The sequence below is a fragment of the Rhipicephalus sanguineus genome, chromosome 6 (genome assembly GCF_013339695.2).
Source record: "Rhipicephalus sanguineus isolate Rsan-2018 chromosome 6, BIME_Rsan_1.4, whole genome shotgun sequence".
In the NCBI taxonomy this organism is placed as follows: domain Eukaryota; kingdom Metazoa; phylum Arthropoda; class Arachnida; order Ixodida; family Ixodidae; genus Rhipicephalus; species Rhipicephalus sanguineus.
Genome location: NC_051181.1, coordinates 123,527,383 through 123,546,712, shown reverse-complemented (window position 1 = coordinate 123,546,712; position 19,330 = coordinate 123,527,383). Strand labels below are relative to the sequence as shown.

At 46.3% G+C, this 19,330-nt stretch overlaps 1 protein-coding gene across 5 annotated transcripts in view; it reads right to left on the bottom strand.

Annotated features, from left to right (window-relative positions):
* Nucleotides 1-7,958: 7,958 nt before the first annotated feature.
* The window catches only part of LOC119396324 (solute carrier organic anion transporter family member 74D), a 192,552-nt gene continuing 181,180 nt past the window's right edge, over nt 7,959-19,330 (bottom strand). For all 5 annotated transcript variants that reach the window (XM_049417039.1, XM_037663490.2, XM_037663491.2 and 2 more), the window contains 2 exons: nt 15,633-15,697; nt 7,959-12,879 (listed from right to left, as the gene is read on the bottom strand). In XM_049417039.1, the coding sequence (XP_049272996.1) occupies nt 12,563-12,879; nt 15,633-15,697 (382 nt within the window). In that variant the 3' untranslated portion in view covers nt 7,959-12,562. The remainder of the gene's footprint in view (nt 12,880-15,632; nt 15,698-19,330) is intronic.

The following is a 19,330-nucleotide window of genomic DNA, read 5'->3' as shown; positions in this document are numbered from 1 at the left end:
CTGTTGAAGTTGAAATCCTACGTGACTGGCTCAATTGGCTTATTTTCATTATTAATTACAACCCGTTGTTACATCCGTCAAACATCACTTCTGATAGTCTGACTGTTTGCTCTATGGAATTTTCAAGTATTAGCGATGTTTTTATTTTTTCTTTTAGTCTAAAGTTACAGCATTTGTCTTTAGCGTCATAAGTATTGAACTCAAAGATCCTGCCGCCCGGTTCTTGGCCCATCCCCCTTTGTCGGTGAGCGCCATCAGCAAGAGGTCATTATCATCATCAACAACCACTTTGAGGGATTGGCCCAGAAGCGGACAGTGTAACAAAAATGGACATAGAGAATTCGTATGTCTTTAAAAAGGGGGCTTTAGAATAATCGATACAAATTAATAACGGTAATTTAATTAAGAATCAATATCAAAACCCTGGATTCGATTAAAGAATTTTCAACGGCGGAGCAAACATACCGATGATGGGCGCTATTCTGGCCATTGTCAGATTCCGCCAGTGATCAACTCTGATTGGCTTAAAATGCCGTCATTAAGAAATTGGAGAAGATGGCGGAATTTAACAATGTCCGGGATAGCACCCTATGACAATGTCCTAATGAGGAGGCTCACAAAGACATAGTATTTCACCCTCACTCTTATCCTTTCCCCTTCAAAAGCTTCCGGCGGGCCAGGGGATAGTTCCAATTTTAGTATACGTACTTTGGAAGTACCCAGGGGAATGTGTGTAACCTCAGGAAGGGTATACTGAATGCCTTTATTGAAATACAGAGAAGGAGGAGAAGGAATTGACTTCATTGACAGAAACAAGCAAGTTTAGGTGGCCGGGCCTAGACCTCCCATGAGGAGACGTCAAGGGCTTGCCTCGACGCCGCCTCACGGGCGTGCTAGCTGGGTCGGCCGGTGAGAACATGAGCATTTATTTTCAGCAAGCGTTTATGCGCCTCCCGCAGCTTGGCGACCTCCTTATTTCAGGTACAGCCGCGGATCAGAGCCACTTTCCGTGGTCCTTCGATCAGGCGGCGCTGCAATGTATAGATAATAATATTGTTGATAAGGATGACGGCGCGTACACGCACAGGAAAAACGAAGGGACAGGCCACACGAGGGACGTGTGTGTATACTGCCACTATCACGAACGATGCTTCACCAACTGGACTGCCAGCAAACGATTATGTATACGTAATTCTGGGTTGTACGTGCCAAAACCGCGATATTATTACGAGGTACAGTGTCAATTTTTATGAAAGGGAACACGGGAGCGCATGGCCTGCGCGCTCCGGCGGCTGCCGTAAGCTCCGTCAACCGACAGCTAACGAAAGCTTGCCCGCTTTTGGCGTCATCTATTGGCTAACAAAATAACGAATCATGGCTGGTTGAGAAGCGCCTTTAGATAACGCTGCCTCTCGGATCGCGTTAAGGGCAATTCCTGCAGCTCGCGCAGTGCTGGCGCGCCACGCTCGATTTGTTGACAGGCAGACGACGCGCTGCCTGCATCACCCGTTACGCGAGCCGAGATGCAGCGTTATCTAAAAGCGCTTCGCAACCGGCATAGAGTTAATATACTGACTCTAGAGGAAAAGCTGGGCCGCGAGACCTATAACCACAAGAACGCTGACATCTTGGAACGTTGTCATTCTTGCCATCACATATCAATCCTAAAGAAGCACCTGCACAATTAAAAACTTGCGGATATTGTTTTGTGTTTATTTTGAATACTTCTACGAAAGAATACGACGGCTATTTATGAAATTTACTGCGCGCGGAAAAGAGCGTTTGCAGGCGGGTTAACTAGATGGCACCACCATATCAACACTCGCGAGTACGGGAGTGTGTGCTTGCGTCCGATTGCGCCGGTTTGCGCGTCGTGTCAAAGCCCCTGAAACTTCGTTCGCGACGTGTATCTCGTAGTTGTCATAGTGTCCCATTGTGTGCGTCTTCTGTCGCCGCATACCACTGGACTTCATGTGACAGCCCTTTTTTTTCTTTCGAGCTGGAAACTTCAGTGCATCAGTGCAAACCAGGACGGACGGCAAAGAAGAGATGAGACAAGCCCTGAAAGTACGAACTAGTCGCAACCGATTTTTTTTATACTTTTTAACGGCGATAAAGCTTCGTGGGCCGTGTAACTTTAGTTTCGATTGAAGCTTTCGGGAGATGTCTCACTCACATTCGCCGCTGCATGCTGCAATCGACATTGTTCTGCTTTACGGCTCTCTGCGCTGAAGTACGGCAGCAATGAGCTGAAAAAGAACGTTGATACAGGTGTCTCGCCATTGCAAGTCGAATCAGCGCGCGACCACGGCCTACGGACTTTGCTTCGAGCTGCGAATCTGTCGAGTGACCTTTGTGCCAGCGAACGGAGAAGCTTTCGTAGGGAGTGCCTAGTAAAAACCATGCACAAACAGGTGGAAATTTTAACTGTTATCAACCGGACCAGCTGCACAGACAACCGTACACTAACACACGGCTTCACGCATCAAAACACAGCTGATGTTCTCTGAACAGCGCGTAGCTGGCTTAGGTTGGTAGATTAAAACTGATTACCACCGTCAAATATAGCGAGCGTCTCAGGGTCTGGCAACGCTGGCAACGATCGTTTTGTTCCATCATGGCGGAACCCATGCGGTTATAGGTTCCAATGCATGGGCCCTATGGGGAGCTTTTCCTCTAGAGTCAGTATATTAACTCTATGGCAACCGGCCATGACTTGTTATTTTGTTTGCCAATAGATGACGCCAAAGCGGGCGAGCTTTCGTTAGCTGTCGGTTGACGGAGCTAGAGGCAGCCGTCGCAGAGCGCAGGCCACGCGTTCGCGTGTTCCCTTTCATAAAAATTGACACTGTACATTGTAGTAGAACACTCCGGATACATTTTGACCACCTGGTGTTCTTCGTGAGCACCTAAACATACCTACGCGGGTGCTCTTGCGTATTCTTGAGGGTGTTCTTTTGTTTGTTTGCACTGTCATATCCCTTGTTCCTGGAGCGCTTGAGATTCCCACAATTATTAGAAACAAGGGCCTGTAAAGAACGAAAATCGAACCCGCATCACCACCGGCAGCAATTTCATATGCGAGTAAAATCGATTTATTCGACACACCAACCGCTAATATTTTTGAAGTTATGTCCTCCTGGAATAATGATTTTCTTTGATCCTTTAGGAGGTTACGCAACATGGTCGAGACTAAAACTCCATTCTAATTGACACTGCAGCCTCTCCATTCTAATTCCAATAACCCTCCATTTTTAATTGACACTGCAGCCTCTGCTAGCACCTTAAAAATTTCGGACTAGCTAATATGATCCGCCCGACTCTTGTCTGATCCCCCCGAGTGGGTAGGTGCCAATCATCCCAGGAACATCATCATCGTCGCTGGCAGCACGCGTGCGCTCGTGGCGCGGGCCCTTGTATCAGAGAACGTTCTCCATCCGGTTCACCATGATGCCAACGCGCTACCGAGCCGCCGTCACTATTGGCGTCGTCGGCGTCCTGTCGTGCATCGGCGTGGTGATCTTGTCGCTCACCGTTGCCCGCGATCGACCGCACCCTCCGCGACCCGACTGTAACACGTCGTCCTGCCAGGACAGCCGCCCCGATTTTGAAGCCAGTCGATACAGCTGGGGCGCCGCCGCGAGCACAGAGTGCCGCAGCTTCTACGACTTCGTGTGCGGGCGACACTACCACGCACGGCCGCTGCTACACCAACAGGCCGTCCTGTCACTCGCGACGCGGCTCAACGCGTCGCTGTACGCTTTCCCGGCAATCTCGGAAGCCCTTCTTCGAGGATCCTGTCCGGGGCACTACGCGCTGCTAGCGCTCGACTTGTACCGCGCCTGTACGGCTCCGACAGCGGACGCGGATTGGGAGCACGTGGTCCACCTCCTGCGAAGTCTCGGGCTCGCCGGTTGGCCCCTGGTGCGAGCTCAACCTCTGGACCTGTCTCCTTGGGACTTGGCCGGCGTCATCGACTTTCGGATAGGTGTATTCCCGGTGGCGCGTCTCTCGTTACGGCGCCACTACGGCCGCGTCACGATGCAGCTGGACCGCACTCCGCTGCCGCTACGCCTTCACCAGCTCGCCTTGCCACTGCGCGAACTGAGCAGCTACGTGCGCACCGTCGAGAAGGCACTGGGCCTCCTTCAAAGCGGTACCACCATGGAGAGCGGTGAAAGCAGCGACGCTGCCAAGCAGTGGAGCGCAGCGGCGGCCTCCATCGTGCGACTGGAACAAGCTCTGGAAAGGGCGCAGCCGCGCGACGCGTTCGTCTACGGCGCCAGGCTGATTCGGCTCGGCGATCTACCGGCATCGCGCCATTGGAACTGGGCCGAATACGTGGCAATCGTGCGCAACGACTCCGCCTTGCTGGCACAGGCCAATCTGACGTTGTTGGTGCACGAGCCCGAGCAGCTGGCCCTGACCACCGAGACCCTGGGCAATGCGAGCGCCGCGGTTATCTTCAACTACTTCGGCTACAGGGTGCTACTTCACCTGGCGCCGCTATTACCGGCCGAGGCGCACTTCTTGCTTCCGCTAGCCCCGTGGGCTGACGCGGGGTCTCCGCGCCTCGTTGGCTGTTTGCGGCTGCTCGCCCACCTACACCCGTTCGCGTTTCGCTTCTTCGCCGGGCTGCAGCCAGGCCAGGGACAGTACCACCCGCCAGCCGACGGAGGCCGCGCCTACGCGCTCTTTGCAGCCGCGCAACGCGCAACCGCGGCCGTGGTCGAGACCCTACCCTGGCGCGAGAAGGGTGTCGGTCTGCGGCGAGCCAATCTGCTGCTCCAGGCACGCCTGGTGCTCGGCGGGAACACGAGCTCGCAGCGGGAACAGCACTGCCTTCGAGGCCCCGTCCCAGAGCGCACCAACGGAGGCGTCTTGGAAACGTTGTTCCGGGTGCAGTCAGCGAGACCCAACGCCTTTTGGTTGGCTGCGAGCCCCGACGACGGCCTCGATTCTCGGCACCAAGTCGAGCCTTTCTCGATGCGCGCCGATTACTTCGCCGAGCCCAACGTGGTGTACGTGTCGCCCGCGCTGTCGACCGTGCTCGAAGAACGACCCCTGGGCGACGTTCAGGCGGCCGCGCCTCTGGTCGAGGCCCTCCTCCGCGCCGCGTTGCCCGGCGAGCCGCAGGAACTCTTGCGCGTCACGCCGGTCCAGCTGCGCTGCCTGGCACGTCGCCTGGGCGTCTCGCCGTACGACGCCCACATGCCGGAGCAGCTGCGCGAGCTGGTTCAGCCGTCGGCGCTGCTCGCGCTGTCCGCGCGCGTTTCGCCCGTGCCCTCGGTGCGATTTGCAGACCAGCGCAAGTATTTGGGGAGCCAGTTGTTCTTCGTGCACTGGGCCATGACGCTGTGCGACTCGCCCCAGCTGCAGAAGCGACTGCGCCGCTACAAGCTGGTGCCGACGCGGCACCGGGTCGACGTCACGCTCTCCAACCACGCCGCGTTCCACGAGGCTTGGCACTGTCCCTCTGGCACGGCCATGCACCGGTCCAAGGCGTGCCCGCCTCTCACGACTTGAGCTTCGCGAAAGAGAACCACGCATCTGTTTGTTCAGCGTTCTTTTATCTTGCTTGTCTCGCACACCAAGCCGGCAGCAAAATGGCCGCCGTAGAGAGGTGGAATCTGGAGCGCTTTGCTTTTTTAGTTTATGCACAAGAATCACGCTTGCAAGTGGCACTGCCTAAGTTTTCTTTCTGAGGAAGGCTGGTTAATGTAATTTCGTAGGTACGAATAATTTAAGTTCACAGGCGCCGTGTGGCATCCTATCCATGGGATTAGAACTAGGTACACACTACACAATGCCATATTAGGTTTCAAAAGGGTGCAATAGGTTTTACTAAGTATTGCCGATGGCTGCGGAGTTTCTGGTTTATTTTGTCCCCGTCGTTTTTTTCTTTTTTTTTTCGCTCGACGTCCAAAAGAAATATCGCATTCCGATAGCGTGAGCGTCATCTTTAGAAGATCCGGTGTTGTATTCAGTTGGTTACGTGTTTTGAGTGCTGCGCTGCATGCACGTAAATGATGGTGCCACGGCTTGACTTTAAAGTCGTATCTTGAATGTATATATCTGCAGTGCGTTGTCAAACGTATCCACACGCAGTAAAGAAATAAATCTGGCAGAGAGCCGAACATTGAAACGTGCCGATTGATGCTCCACGCAAAGTATCGGTAACATCTAAAGCTCTAAACATTTAATTAACTTGCACTTCGACATACAAAACGCACTTGCGGCAGGATCGAAAGATCAAATTGTCATTGGCGCACGATTCCAACTGCGTGGGCGCGCCCTCACGCTACGCCCGCAACCAATCAGAGCCGTTTCGCTTCCGCCGGGGAGTTAGTGGCATATTAAAAAACGGCCAGGAGAGCCCAAAGTCGTAGGCGGATGGATGGATGGATAGATAGATAGATAGATAGATAGATAGATAGATAGATAGATAGATAGATAGATAGATAGATAGATAGATAGATAGATAGATAGATAGATAGATAGATAGATAGATAGATAGATAGATAGATAGATAGATAGACAGACAGACAGACAGACAGACAGACAGACAGACAGACAGAGACAGACAGATAGATAGATAGATAGATAGATAGATAGATAGATAGATAGATAGATAGATAGATAGATAGATAGATAGATAGATAGATAGATAGATAGGTGGGTGGATGGGTAGGTAGGGAGGGAGGGAGGCAGGCAGGCAGGCAGGCAGCTGCAGACACGCTCAAACTCGCAGAAGTTCGAAGAAATGCTTCGCATTTAATCCAGTTGCGCGCGCGCTGCGCCGACTTCGTTTACGTTCAGTGCAGTCTCGGAAAACGGCGAAAATAAGCCTGTGTCCACAGAAATGTGTCCACATAATTGCTCACTGAGACAAGGGTTTATTATACTTAAAATTATTTATCGATCACTATCACCCGCGCAGAACCACTCCTCAACAAACCTGAATCTGCGCCTAACCCTACACCCTGCTGACACCCGCGTTTCTTTCATTCTATTGCGATGCAATCACAGGAACAACCCAAACAAGTTTTCACCGTCGCCGTGATGTTCCGTACTGGTGCACCCAGTTAAAGGAAGATGGCGACGGAACCCAGCTTGACGTAGCGTCTTCCGCATACAAGAGGGTGGCGCCGGTACCATAGAAACTTTTCCGCGTTCATCTCGTTGCCAATTTAAAGCATTTTTCGTGGTCAGGATCTCCGTTTTTAGAAAACACAGTGTAAAATCGGTGAAGTTAAAGAACGAGCTGGAATACATGAAATGTTAGAGAATTTGGCAAGTATGCATTTTTTTTTTTGCAGTGTCAACTAAGTGCAGTAATGTATACGCTAGATTTAGCCTGACATTTTCGCGAATTTCCTAAAAGTTTGTGTAAACCCTCATCTAAAATCGCAAAGCCTGCTGCTTGACATCTTTATAAACAAACACAAGTTGTATGCAATGTAATATTTTTTAAAATTGCGTCGCTGCTCCTGCAGCAGCACATAGGCTTCACGGTGATGAGAAATCGTCAAAGAAGGAATGTCGCCTAGAGCTATTATTTCTAGAAGAGGACTTGTCTTCGTGCCTTGTTGAACCATTGAATCTAGTGACATCCCCTGTTCAACAATTTCACATCATTTCAAGATTCTACATTCCTCAGACTTGTCCTGTTTGGAGCAAGCAAACAAGTTATACGAAGTAATGTGGATATACCGAAATATGTAATTCATCCCCTGATGGTCAGTGTCATCCACGAGGATGGATATGGACTTGTAACACAGTAATAGTTACATGTACCAAAAATTTTTGGCTTCCTACAATTTACGGTAGTTTTACTGAGGCTTTATTAATATATATATGTGTGTATATATAAACGCTTGAAAAAAATTGCCATCATTTACTGTATCAACCAGCTTTTTAATGACCAACTGCTAACAAAAAACACAAATAGGTGGCAATAAGAGTCAGTAGGTGTATTTTATTTTTGTGTTCACAATTCCGACAACAAATGATCCATTTAACAATTTTGCATTAAGAAATTTATAGTATATTTGGTATAAAGAGCCAATGCTACAGAATGAAAAGAAAAAGAAAAAAAAAAACGATAACCAACATGCTGAAAAACGACTTCCTCGGAATAACCACGTTGAAAACTCCTAAAACACGTCAGCGTCGTATACAGCACCATGTGCGTTTCAAAAGAAACGGTATGTATAAACAAAGCACTATGACACTCATCACCTGAATGAACGATGTGACTATATTCTTTAGCTAAGCCTTCACAAACTCTTCTTCCTTAGGAAATCAAACATTCTGTTAACTCTCACTTCCATTCGCAGTGTCTAATATTGATGCCTCTGACGGCAATTTCTCGTTAGATCATAAGACTACCTTATTTATTCACGCGACTTTCAGCCAATCCGGCATACTATACCACATTGTCACTTTGCATGTTTGTTTGCATTTTCTTTTTTTACAAAAATAAGGTTTCCTTGAAGAGAGGCACACAACTAACTTGGCCTCACAATCAAGTTTGCTGTAATTAGAGATGTGTGCGATGCGCTCAACGTACATCTGTGTAATGGAAAATATAAACAAAAGCGAAAACATTACAAATAAAAATGCTGTAAGGCGTGCATTAAGCAGGCACCAAGATCGGGCATTTAGAACATAAGTCTGCTTTCTGTTGTGTTATAACTGCTTCTATGCGAACACTGCAGAAGCTGTTTGTACACTCCAGCACACGACAACACTGACAGTTCAGTCCATGTGCGCATATTCTTTGATGTCCCAGCTTTCATGCACTGAATTTTTACTAGCTGTAAAGTAGTAAAACTTGCTCTACTTAACATGATAATGAAGGAAGTGCTTTTTCAGAAAAAAAAATGCAGAAAGCGTGTAAAAGCATACTCTACGTCGAATTCCAAGTGCATCTGTGGGACAGATGCAATGATAAGATGTATGGTAAGAGCGTTGGTTAAATACTATGAAAAACATACCTTAAAGAAGAAGCATTCTATCAGCAGAAGCGAAGAACAAAAAAGAACTTTTTTCACTGTTAACGGCGTGGCATGATTCATATTTTGTAAGCAGACGTGTTTCTTTGGTGAAAAATGTTTTAACAGGCTTGCCAAAAAAGAATGCTCAATTTCTTTCTTGTGTAGACGTCTCTTAAGCCACATGTTATAAAACTCTCTATAACACATCTCCAGCAACAACTAACACTCATGCACACATACACATTTACAGACACACATACATATTTACAAAAACGATCCTTTTTTGATTTGTTAACATGGATTCATCAACAGCACCATTTTTTTTCTTCTGTAGATTTCTTGTGGAGAGGGAATGCTCACGACAAAGCACGCCAAGTGGTAGTAAACTCTCACACATCGGTATTCACACGTGTATGCTCTTACAATGGCATACAGGGAGGCAATACCAATGACCCACATCACACAAACGTAAGCCTGCATCATGCCAGGAGTACATGTGTACAATTACAGTTATGCGTGCGTACAGTTGTAACTCACAACACAGAAGAGAGACAGACTGATTCGGCGTTAAATGCTGCAATTGAAGTTGTGCAAGCTGCAGGTGGTACAGTCAAATCTCATTATAACAAAACTATATCCAACGTTATATTATTTTCGTTATGTCGGACATATAAGCCGCACTTATTCATGCTGCTATCAGTGAAAAAAAGTTCCAGATATACTTTTCTATGTCTCGCGATTTGTTACGTCATTACGTACTACACTCAAACCTCGATATAACGAACACGGATATAACGAATTATCGGTTATAACGAAGTAGACTTAGAATAGTCTTGTCACAGATACAGTGTTACCAATAAACCTTTATAACGAATTTTCGGATATAACGAAGTTATTTTAGTGACAGATGTGACTGCGTTATAATGAGGTTTGAGTGTAGTTTATCATATCAAGATTCGAGAGTATGCAATTTTCGTTTACCGAGAAAGTGAATATTCTTGGTTCAGCGTGGCTGCAAGTGAGATGTACAATTCATTCAAATAAGTGTAGCTAAATATAGCAGTCGCAGTGTTGCATTGTAACAACAGGTGAAATTAGTGTGGCAATCAAGGACGGCAATTTCTGACTGCTATGAACTTGCTAATAAATGCAGACTACTACTGAAGGCCAAGTCGGCCCATTACCCGGGAGTGAACGAGCCAAGCCAGAATACTACCTGGCAAAAGCTTTTTGGTGATGACGTGCCAGTTGAAAAAGCATGGACTGAGGACCATTTCGCGTTATTCAGGAAACAGCATCACCAAATGTGCACAGCACATGCTGAGTCGTACAGCACAGTACACTATTAAAGGGAACCCTTAGCCAGTGTCAAAGCCAATATGACTTGAACATGCTTCCGCAGTGAGAAGGAAAAAAAAAGAGGCTGATATAACGCATTAAGACTAACATCCACGAAGTGAAGACCAGCCGTAATGCTTTTATGCTGTAATTCGGTTGTGATTGTTCGTAAAAATGTATGAGGGAGTGTGTTCAATAATGCTAAACCGTACTGTGCTTTACAAAAGTGTGCCTCTAGCAAACATATCAAGTGCAAAGGAAGCACGGCTGATGAGAAAATAACAGTACACAAACACAACTGTAACCATTCCACTAACTTGCCCTCCCCAACCACGTGATCAACCGGTTAACTGTAAATGCTCTCCACTAAGTTCATGCAACGTCCAATGTCTGGGTATGCAGCGGTATAAAAAGTGTAATTATCATAAAAAAAAGACTGCACCGACTCCTAGTGGCACTAGAAATGCACTGGAACATCGTTTAAAAACAGCTAAAAACAGGCACCCCAAGTGTTATTTCTTCCCAGGAAGCAAAATTAAGGCCCAAGTGAATTCAATAACTGACTACAGTAGGAAGAGTTCTTCCTTGTGGGAGTAAATTACTGACACTTCAGATTTGCATGAGTGCATGCAAGCACGTAGGGGTAGGTGTAGATTTTTAGACATAACGTAGGCGAATGGTACTGTGCTTGCTCACTTTGAGTTACAGAGCTTAACAATAAAATCTGTCATAATTTCCATGTGTGTTGTTTCATCATGTGCAAATTATACTATTAAAGAAAGCACAGCCTACAACTTCAATCATTAATCTAAGCTCATAGTTACCTCCAACAGTAATAAGACGTCACAAATAATTTTTAAACAGACATCAGAAACACAGAGGAGTTGGGTGCAATGTTACTTGCGCTAACTTAATACAAACTCCAAATGCTGGGGCCTGTGATAGATTAAAAAGTTGCTTCATCTGATGTCCGAAGAAGCTAATGAACAGCACTGCACAACACAAATTGGATGAATTTCACCCACAAGAAAAAGGAACACTACTTCGTCAAACAGGTCTCATATATTACTAAACTCATAAACGTGGGAAGGGGACATAATATGCACAAATAGGGGGGAAAAAATAGAACAGGAAACAAAGCTCTCCCATAGTTGTGCGTTTTCTTTGTCCAACAGCGTGCAAAGATGACAGCCCAGCGCTCGGCTTAATAATAATCAACACTCACCTCCCAGCAATGCAATATATACTACAGTAAAACCATTTTCACTCGGCTTTCTCTCTCTCTCTTTCGGTCGAGCAATGAACTCAGCACCTCAACAACTCTAGATTGAAAGAAAAAAAGGGGGGGTAACAGCGATCTCCAAAACAACAAAGGCCGCGATGCACATTCGAAAAAGCTGCCTTTCTCGCGATGCTCCAGCAACAAGGTCTCCCGCAGTTGCGGGAGCAAACGCACCACTGCACCGCGCGTGTCACACACACAGCATGGAGTCATTCCTATACAAAACAAATGCGCACTCGATCTTCCAGCGATGTAAACAACATGGGTCCTCCTCTTCTCTGCCCAAACCAGAACAACAAGTTCCGTGAAAGTCCGTACTGGCAACAGCCCTGCGTTCGTTCGTGGAGTGCTAATCTACGCAGTCTTTCAAAAGAGAGTGCAATCGTGCATGCAGCAAGTGTCCAGAGTTACGCGTCTCACCGATTATGTGAGGTAACTCTCAAAAAGAGCCGCTGGCTGGCTCTGCACCCCTGCCATGATGCAGTCACCTGCACGGCCAGCCTTGTAATGTAGGGCCATGCTAACAGACAACAACGTGTACATGGAGTTTGGGAAAGTGACACTGCCAGACTCGATTAAGAAGGACGTGACCACATAAAGGCGGGGTCGCTTACATCTAGAGCGCAAGGCAAGACTGGCACTTTGGACACACGATGTTTCTCGTCCCCAGGCAAAATAAACGGCCTCGGGCTTCCACGAATGCCGCGGCAAACCGTTGAGACGACTGTACAGACCGCTTTTTTCAACCGATGGTCCTACAGGCGCAGCGCAGGCTGAACAACTGCTGCACCAATGATCTTAGGACTCTGCGAGCGCTGCTCAAAACTGGTTCCGCCGGAAATAGGAGGAAACAAAAACAAGAAGGGTCGGAGGACCGACGTAACAGCGGCATTGTCCGTCCCGACGCAAAAGCCACGAACTCTAGTGGCGACGGAGGCGTTCCTCACACGCACGACTCGGTTTCGGCATGCGCTGTTGGGACTTGCGGAGATGAGGAAGCCGCGTCGTTCGCTGCCGTCGCAATGGTGACGTCTTTGGCCTCTTCCTCTTCGTGGATGTGGATTGAGCTGGCCTTGTACCAGACGATGGCATCCACGAGGAACGCGACGAACATGATGACAGCTGTGACGCCGTGGAACACCATGCGAAACTTGGCCGGGTCGTACACGCGGCACGCCCCGGGCTCCCCGCAGTTGTCTTCCCAGAAGAGGCAGGCAGAGTCGACGACCGCGCCGTAGATGATGGGACAAGGCACATTCCCTGCAGAATGCACAATTCAGTTAACTATAATTCAATTCCATTGTTTTATATGATGAAGCCAAGATATCATATCCCTTTTCGACACACACTATAATCAACTGTCTGAAAATGCGTAAAATTTGCACAATTTGATGCCATGATTCTGGCGACCAAATTTAAAGCAAGTGGAAGTGTTACAATGCATTATAATGTATATTACAGCAATCAACTTTAATTATAATGTAAATAATTATCTAATTATTGTACACAGTCAGTAATGCTGTACTTCTTTGTGAACCGAATTCAATGACCCACTCAAATTACTTGTGATAGTTATCTGCTGGCAGCGAGCATTCCAAAAGAGGTAAAAAAACAGTTTGAAATTCCTGCAGAAACACCCCGTTCCATCATCTCGTTAAACACCGTACTGCCTTCACCAATGCAATCGCATGTAGCAGGATATTGCGAGACCAGAAGTGATATAAAGGAACTTTAGGCTACAATAATGCTTCATTTACCATCGGCTCAGTGTTAATGCGATAGCGTTAAAGAGCTCGTATCGCAGAAATTCCGCCGTCGGCGTTGGTGTCGGCGCCATTGGTTGTGAGCGAAAAATCATCATCTTGTCCGTGACCGAAAAATCGAAAAAGCTGCAAATAAAATAAATAATAAAAATGTTGGGTACGAGTTAGAATCGAACCCAGGCCGTCTGCGTGGCAAGCAGGTGTTCTACCACACAGCCACGCCTCTGCTTGGAGCTGCACTGAAAGTAACTTTCATGCATCCCAAAAATACGCGTCCTGTATACAGGTGCCACAGTACGAGATGTAATATCGCAGTAATATTGCGTGGTACAAGCGTACATTGCCATCGGGCATCACAGCATGTCACGATCATAACGACTTGGTGGCTTAAAGACAGCCACCCATTACAAAAGGCACACACATTACTGCGCGTATTCCCCACGTAGTGGGTGCATCGCAACTTCGAGAAAGTTTACTTGCGCGTAATTGCTCCTGGTTTAAAGCATGCTACCCATTACATAAGGCACACACCTTAGTGCGCGCATTCTCTTAAACACTCGTAGTGTTTGAAGTGCGCACTAGGGGCAGGATATCGCTATCGCGTTCAACTCTTAAAGGCGAAGCTTAAGTGTCCCCCAATTTTTTATGGTCTCTTCCTTTCCAATAGTACATGGAAATGGCAAAAATATGTCTTATCTCCAAACGAGTCGTATCTCCAAATTTTGACTCCCTTTGTTTCTTTCACGTGTGCCTGAATCTAAGTACACGGGCATTTTTACGTTTAATCCCCATCTAAATGCCACCACCAGGGTCAAGAGTTGAACCCACAGTGTCAAGCTAAGCAGTGCAACACCGTAGCCCACAAAAACTTAAGCTACCACAGTGGGTATCAAAATTTGTAGTTTATATAAATTTTACACAAGTACAACTATGTTGGGCTGGCCAGTGCATATCTTAGTCAAAGGATGAGGCAGTTTCCGTTTACAATAGTGAAGTGGTTGAGAGGTCAGGTAAAATTATGGCTAGAAATGAAGCATGTTAACACAATGAATTGGAGGTGTGACACAAGTCAAAATCAAATAATTGTGTCAGATATTATTCTGCTTCATATCTGGCTCCAATTGATGGAAGATGGTAGTGCACATCAGTACACATATGACACTGAAGAAAAGACAAAAGCAGCGCCTGCGCTTATCTACTTGTTTCGATGTACACTGCCAGATCCCATCAAGACTAACGAACTAGCCCACCAATACATCTGAGCTACAAGTGAAGTGTCATTAGGTGCTTGCTACGAGTATAAGCGATGCCCAACATGTGACATTTTTAACAATTTTTAGGTGCATAGATAGGTTTCAAACACTGAGTTAGTAGTACCTCCAAACATGAATACTATATGTATGGTCAAAAATAATAAGTCAGGTTCGATTTGCTAATGCTCAAAACACCCATTCTTTCGAACAACTTGCAACTCATTCAATTGGTTTGAACCGAGTTGTGAAAAGAACACTAGTCATGATTCAAATTTTTTTTCATGTTACCTTATTTTAGCTGGATGGGCCCTAGAAGATTATGTTGTTTGAAGTGTTCAAGTTTCTTTTTAAAAATGTACCTAATAATATTATAAAGCAAAATGAATAAAACATAAGTTATCTGTTAAAACTAAAGTGCATTCATGTAAGCACGTAATCACAGAACTAAGCACTTAAGATATATTTTTCAAAAGCATTGTTCTTGCTTCTCGCCCACAAAAAAGAGAGACAGAGAACAGGAACTATTACCAGATCTCTTCTCGCTTTCTGTTTTATGCGACGAGACCATCTGGTTTGAGATTTTCATCATCTGTCATTTCTGACAACCAAGCAACACCCTCTTCACCTCAACAGCCCCTGTCCCTGACCAAAGCAACTAAGCAGCCCTCATTTTTTACCATTTTGACTTCCCTTGCCAAACTCCAAGAACTCACTTACCTTCCACCCTCAACTGAAGTAGGGATGCATGGGCGCACTAGTAAATCCATAAGTTCACTTAAAAAGTGTGAAACCAGACACTGTCAGAAAAGGCACATGACATGCACACACAGGTGCTGCTGGTGTGTATGTTATGTGCCTTTTTCATCTGTCAGGTTTCGCATTTCTTAAGCGCACCTTGACAAAGGCATAACTCTTTCGAAAACAGCTGGATTTGCAAACGGTTCGTCAGACGCAGAAGGCGGAAACTAAACCAACAAATCTTAAGAGAGTGACTCACCAAACAGTCCAATGGCAAACTGGATCAGTCCCAATGCGAGGGCCTTGTCATGTGATTCGACGCACCTGAAGAACATTGAACATATTGCGGCTGAGCTGCAGGCTTTTTATTCAATTGAAATAAGCAGTAGATTGTTAACCCTTTAACTGCTCATGACGAGCTGGTTCGTCATGAGAAATTGTCACTTCTTTGCTTATGACGAGCTCTGCTCGTCATGGCTCTTCAGCAACGTTTCAAGAGGCTTTTGACGAGCCCAGCTCGTCAAATGGTGTTTTCCTACTTAATACATAGATGGCAGCACGGGTTCCGCAATTGGCGCTTTTATACAATGAAAGTCTCGTAAAGACGTTTATTAGAGTGTCTCCATTTATTAGGGAAACTCATGCGTTCGTAAAGCGCGAGCTAGTCCTTCACGTCGGTGCCATCCGTGCCGGTGAAGAGAGGAGGGTCGCAGATACAGGGGACACCGGGACAAGCGGTCGGTGTGGGAGGCCGCGTTTGCTGGGCGGCGTCTTGTGGCATGGTAGCTGGCACAGTACGGGATCGAAGCTCCAGGGGCATCGAATGGAGACCGAAGTTGTTTTAAGGGCACAGCACTGTCCACCAAATTCTAAGGACGTTTATTAGCGGGCACTCGGCGACAATGCACGACAGCAACAGTCAAGGTGGGGCCGACTCTCAGCACGAGGGGCGTGCTCTCAGGGAAAAGAACGACCCACTAGAAGGCGCTCGAGAGAACGACCCATTACAGAGTTTGAACGCTTCGCTACAGTCTGCACACTAAACGGCAAAATGCGCACCTTGCATCTCCCGCGCGTTATAACCGAACATGGCACAGTGCCACGCTTTAAACGCTACCACGAGGATGGCAGTCTCTTCTAGTTTGTATTGAACTGTCGACGAACTGTACATTTTGCCCACGATAAGTTAAATGGAACCCATACTTTCTGGAGTTGCAGAAATCTCTTTCGGTATTTTGGAATACCGATCAAATGCCCCAGGTATGGGGTATTACCAGGCCCGCAGCCATGGAGGGGGGGGGGGGGCGTCTAGCCCACCCCCCCTTCCTGGGGTCTAGGGCCCCTCCCTCTCCCGAAATTCCTATGAAGGGGGGTGTTTTAACGAAAATAAGTAACGAAGATATGTATGTGTTTTTCAAGGCCTTCAGCAAGTGGGCCCCCCCCAAAAAAATTCCCGGCCATGGGCCTCGGTATTACATGACGGTGCGAAATATGACGAATAAAGCATTTTTGTAAGCCGTAAAACGTTTTCACAAGTTTTTTTCTGTTTTGAACATGTTACTGAAGCATTTCACGTCATAAAAAATGTGGCAATTTTGGAACAATTTTTTGTAATTTAATCGGCACTTAAGGAGTTAAGGAATGAACATTCACATGCTTACAATTAATAGCGAGCACATAACACAATTCTCATCCTGATGGCACAAGTGCACTCATAGTTTTACATAACGTGCAGAGAAAAACACTTTATTGAATTCTTTCAATGAAGCTTCATAACTATGTACACCATGCCAGCACATTCATTCATTCATTCTTTCATTTGTTTGATCGTTCATTCATTCTTTGATATATTGACAGTGTATATAATTCGATCAGTAGATAACATCTTTCAGCCAAGATTGGCTTCTTAAAATACATGTGGCATATTTTAATGTGGCATTTTGTATTTAGTAATCAGAGCAACAAGTACACTGCAAAACATTGCAAATATGAATCGAAAAAAAAAGCCCATTGCGCAAAACCTAGCAAATTCCACAATGTTGAAGAAAAGAGCTAGTGGTGGTTTTCAAGTAAAAGTGCCTTCTACAACAAAGTAATACTATGTTTGGCTCAGCCACTTGTCAGAGCGCTTTCTATTTGTGTATGTTCACCATGCTCCAAGCTTAAATGTAAAGTAAGTATTATCTGACAGCAAGAAAGAACAATACAGTAAGACTGGTAAGAGTGCTCACATGCCTGGTAAGGCAGTTCAACTTGTGCCCTGTCAATTCAAGCTTCCAGATCAACCATCACATACCTAGATGGCATTTAAAACTTTTTTTATTCCTAATGCACTGCTCAGCCCCTTCGTGATCTCAAAATGTTGCTGATGTTGCAAGCTCTTGGCACAATAAATAGGCATATCACATCCAGCTTTCTCCAGCTGCATGGTTGCGAGCTGATGCAAATATTATACAGTAGCTGCCAAGTTTCGCAATATCAGTGCAAGCTAACTGGCCAAAGCACAGTGTTCATTGCTGTGTATCCTTTCTTGTTTTTCTCGTTACTCTGGCAGTATGCTACAGCGAATATTAAAAAGAGCTTCTGAGGTAAGCTTTATATTTGAAATACGAGCGGAAGTGTCACGAATAGCTAGTGAGGATAGCTGCTTTTTATACAAAAGCTGGAAAAAAACAAAAACGATGTTGTTAACAATAGCCGAGAGTGAAGCATGGCATGACCTAGAATGTGCAGCTCTTCGGCTTGACCTCTGAGATGAGGGGGCACTGAAGCATCTCATAGGTGCTCTACCCAAACCTATGTCACAGTGACAAATAACCACTGGGTGCACAAATTATCTGCTTAGGTGCTGTTTGATTGCTGATAACAAGAAAAAACATGGCTGATCTCTGTCATAGGAATCGGTATAACACGAAAGTGAAACGTGTCTTCCCAGACGTAGTTGAGCGTTAGATGTGCATTGTTTTGGCACAAGGGCGAAGGAATGAATGCTACAGCAACAAACTGTAATGTCATACGAAGAACAGCAAGCAGGTTGAAACTCGTAACGCGCTGCTCGAGCAGAAAGGACGCATGGAAAGAACATACACAGTATGAGCGAGAACTAACAACTGTCACAGCTCAACAGTTAAAGCATGCTGCTCAAACACAAAGGAGGATGCACAAAACGGATGCACAGGTATACACAGGATGAGCATGAACTAACTGTCACGGTTGTAACTTATTTGTGCGCGAGCAGCACGCTCCTTTCGCAAGAGCGGCCGCTGCAATGAGCGAAGTGACCTTCGTGCCATCTGTAACTTTAACTTAAAACGCAAACTTGCGGTGAGAGCACAAGATGTACAAACCACCCTGCATCACAAGATAAGCGCGCGTGCACGAGCGACTATGCCCTGTGGAGGCACGCGCACATCACAATGTGTGGGGCGACGACCTTTAAAGCGTACCCTTCAAGCCTTTCGCGCCACCTTGCTAGTGTTAACAAAATCACGCTGAAGTTCCACCGATATCTGAGTACCGCCAACGGTAAATGGTGTATATAAACAGCTCGCCATTAGTATGCTGAAGAACGTGTCGTCTGTGGCCGAGTCAGTTCGTGCTGCGGGCTGCGGAGCGAGGGGTCGTAGGTTTGACTCCTGGCGATGGAACTTTTTCTTCTAGTTTTTTCTTTGCCATCTGTTAGTGTATATTTTACAGTGTCATATCCGTGACGGAAATACGTCACGGATACGCCCCGGCGTAAAACATTACGCTCCGGCGTAAAATATGCCCCGGCGGAAATACGCCCCGGCGTAAAACACTTTTGTGTTTAAAAAATACCATAGCCAAACCTGCAGTCTTGTCAATGTTGGTTTAAAGGGCCCCAAACCACCTATACAATAACTTTTTAAAACATTTCAAGTAAACACGCGCATCGAGTTCAGAATGCTGTCACGGTGAACAATGCCTAACGCAGCA